General features: G+C 39.6%; 1 protein-coding gene across 1 annotated transcript; it reads right to left on the reverse strand.

Annotated features, from left to right (window-relative positions):
* Positions 1–1,402: 1,402 nt before the first annotated feature.
* Positions 1,403–1,645, reverse strand: LOC119046078 (cytochrome c oxidase subunit 7B2, mitochondrial). The gene has a single exon (XM_037141018.2). It carries the CDS (start codon positions 1,643–1,645, stop codon positions 1,403–1,405), a length of 243 nt encoding a protein of 80 aa, XP_036996913.1.
* Positions 1,646–2,190: the final 545 nt, after the last annotated feature.

Genomic DNA, 2,190 nt, shown 5'->3' on the forward strand with positions numbered 1-2,190 from the left:
ATGACCCACATAACAAGGAACACGTATTTCCAGCCAATATCCAGCGAGGTCCTGAGGCCAATCAATAGCCAGTTAGAGAGTTTGGATATGGACCCTCCGTGAGCCGTGCCTTGAGATGATTACAGGCGTGTCTGACACACTGATTGCAGAAGCGGGTGATCCTGGGACAGAGACATCCAGCAAAGTCATCCTTAGATTCTTGACAAACAGAAACTGTGAGCTAATGCTTATTGTTCTAAGTCACTAAGTTCAGGGTGATTTGTAAAATAGCAACAGGTAACTAACTAATATGCCCTCTTATAATCATTGCAAACCTATGGTGGTAAACATATTCATCATTTTCATGCTAACAGAGACTCGGAGTTATTTAAAGGCACCCATTAATTCAACCAATAATTACTGAAAGCCTAATCTCTCAGGCTCTGTTATAGGATTAAGTTGTAAAAAAATAAAAAGACATCCTCAGTCTATGCTTTTATGGCATTTTGGACACAGACAATAAACAATAAAATGTATCTTGTGCCAGACGATGATACTTTCCATGGAGATAAAGCAAAGAAGCAGGATAGACAAAGCCCGGCCTAAGTAGGGGCTGCAGTTTTATAAAGGGTAGCCAAAGCTTTCACTAAAAAGATGACATATGAACAAGACCCTGAGAAGTGGGATAGAGTGTGAGTATGTCTAGAGGAAGTGCATTCCAAACAGAAGGAAAAGCAAGTGGAAAAGGCTTGATGCAGGAGTGAAACTGACCAGCACAGAATTTTAAGGGGCATGTGTACCTTTTGAAAAATGTTACCTTTAACTCTGCAGTGAAATAACAGTGGGTTTAGAAAAGAGGAATGACATCACTAAGCTAATATTTTAAATGATCATTCTGGTTACTGTGCTGCTGTTCTTGAAAAAGACTGTGTGTGGCAGGATAGAAGAGGCAGGCTTAGGGGGACATTAAGTATAGAAGCAAGGACACCAGCTAGAAAGTTTTTATACTAATCGCAGTGAGAGATGGTGGTTCGGTTCAGACCAGGAAGAAAAAGATGAAAGATGTGAATAATGGTCAGATCATGAATATGTTTTAAGGAAGATTCTATAGGAATCACCAGATAATTGAATTAATTCATAAAGTACATGTGTGTACATCCATTGAATGTACCTAGTATAAATCATTAAGCTAGCAAAACACATTATATTGATTATATTTTCACATATTTGTTACTCATAATTTCCTGTGATCTATACCCACCCTTAAAGCTTTGTTTCCAGACATTACAATGATTACTTTCAATGAGTTTTTAAGTTTCAAATGTATTTTAATTTTTAAATTATGCCATAGTTAAATGAGCAGCAGAGTGCTTCAATGACAGGTTGATTTTGAAACAATTCTGCATTACAGCAACGGTGATGGTTACTGATCATTCCACTTTTTGGGGGTGACTCTGCCAACGGGGGACAGGTTCCACTCTATTCCAATCTGTGTGTTTGTAAATATCCACGCAACAGCACAGAAAGTGGTTCCACTGACTAGTACAGTGTTACCATATTTGTCATGAAAATCTGGGGAGTGGTTTCCATGGCTGTGTTTTGCCCTAATTTGCTGAATGCTTTGACTCTTGAGACTTCTTAGTATACTTCTAGTCAAGGGAAACATCGTGAAGGTGTGACAGGACTGCAGTTGATTGCAGACACTGGTCAACTTCCTTGTAAATAGACCTGAAAAAACAAAGGATGAGCAATGAAATCTGATCTGCATTTTTTCCTCCCTCTTTGAACGTCTCTCCCACACTACCTCTCCAAGCCTGGCCAGGCATCTGCGTTTTGATATCATGATGTCTGCATTTGAGGCTCAGCTCTGCCCCTGTGTGGTAGGGCAGTTATTCAACCTCTCTTTGCCTTAGTTTCTTCAGCGGCAAACTGAGACACTATTGTTCAACTCCAAAGGGTGTAGTGAGGATTTTATGTGATAATCCATTACAAAAATAACCACAAAAATAAGCACACAATATGCGTTAGCTTTTCTATTCTTTGCCAATAGCCAATGGCTTGCTCCAGAGAGACACTCCAAACTCATCTGCATGGCTGATAAAGTGGCTAACATCCTCAACCTGTCCCAGTAGTCCAATGGTATGCCTATGTGTACGATAAATGCTAACTTCAGTCAGAGTTACAAAGCATTCACAGATTGTCATACTCTAC

Source organism: Artibeus jamaicensis, unplaced genomic scaffold (genome assembly GCF_021234435.1).
Source record: "Artibeus jamaicensis isolate MK-2021 breed Jamaican fruit bat unplaced genomic scaffold, CSHL_Jam_final contig_889, whole genome shotgun sequence".
Classification (NCBI taxonomy): domain Eukaryota; kingdom Metazoa; phylum Chordata; class Mammalia; order Chiroptera; family Phyllostomidae; genus Artibeus; species Artibeus jamaicensis.

What these genes read in the sequence shown, in the direction of transcription:
- LOC119046078 (XM_037141018.2), bottom strand. Translation starts at nt 1,645, where the DNA reads ATGTTTCCCTTGACTAGAAGTATACTAAGAAGTCTCAAGAGTCAAAGC.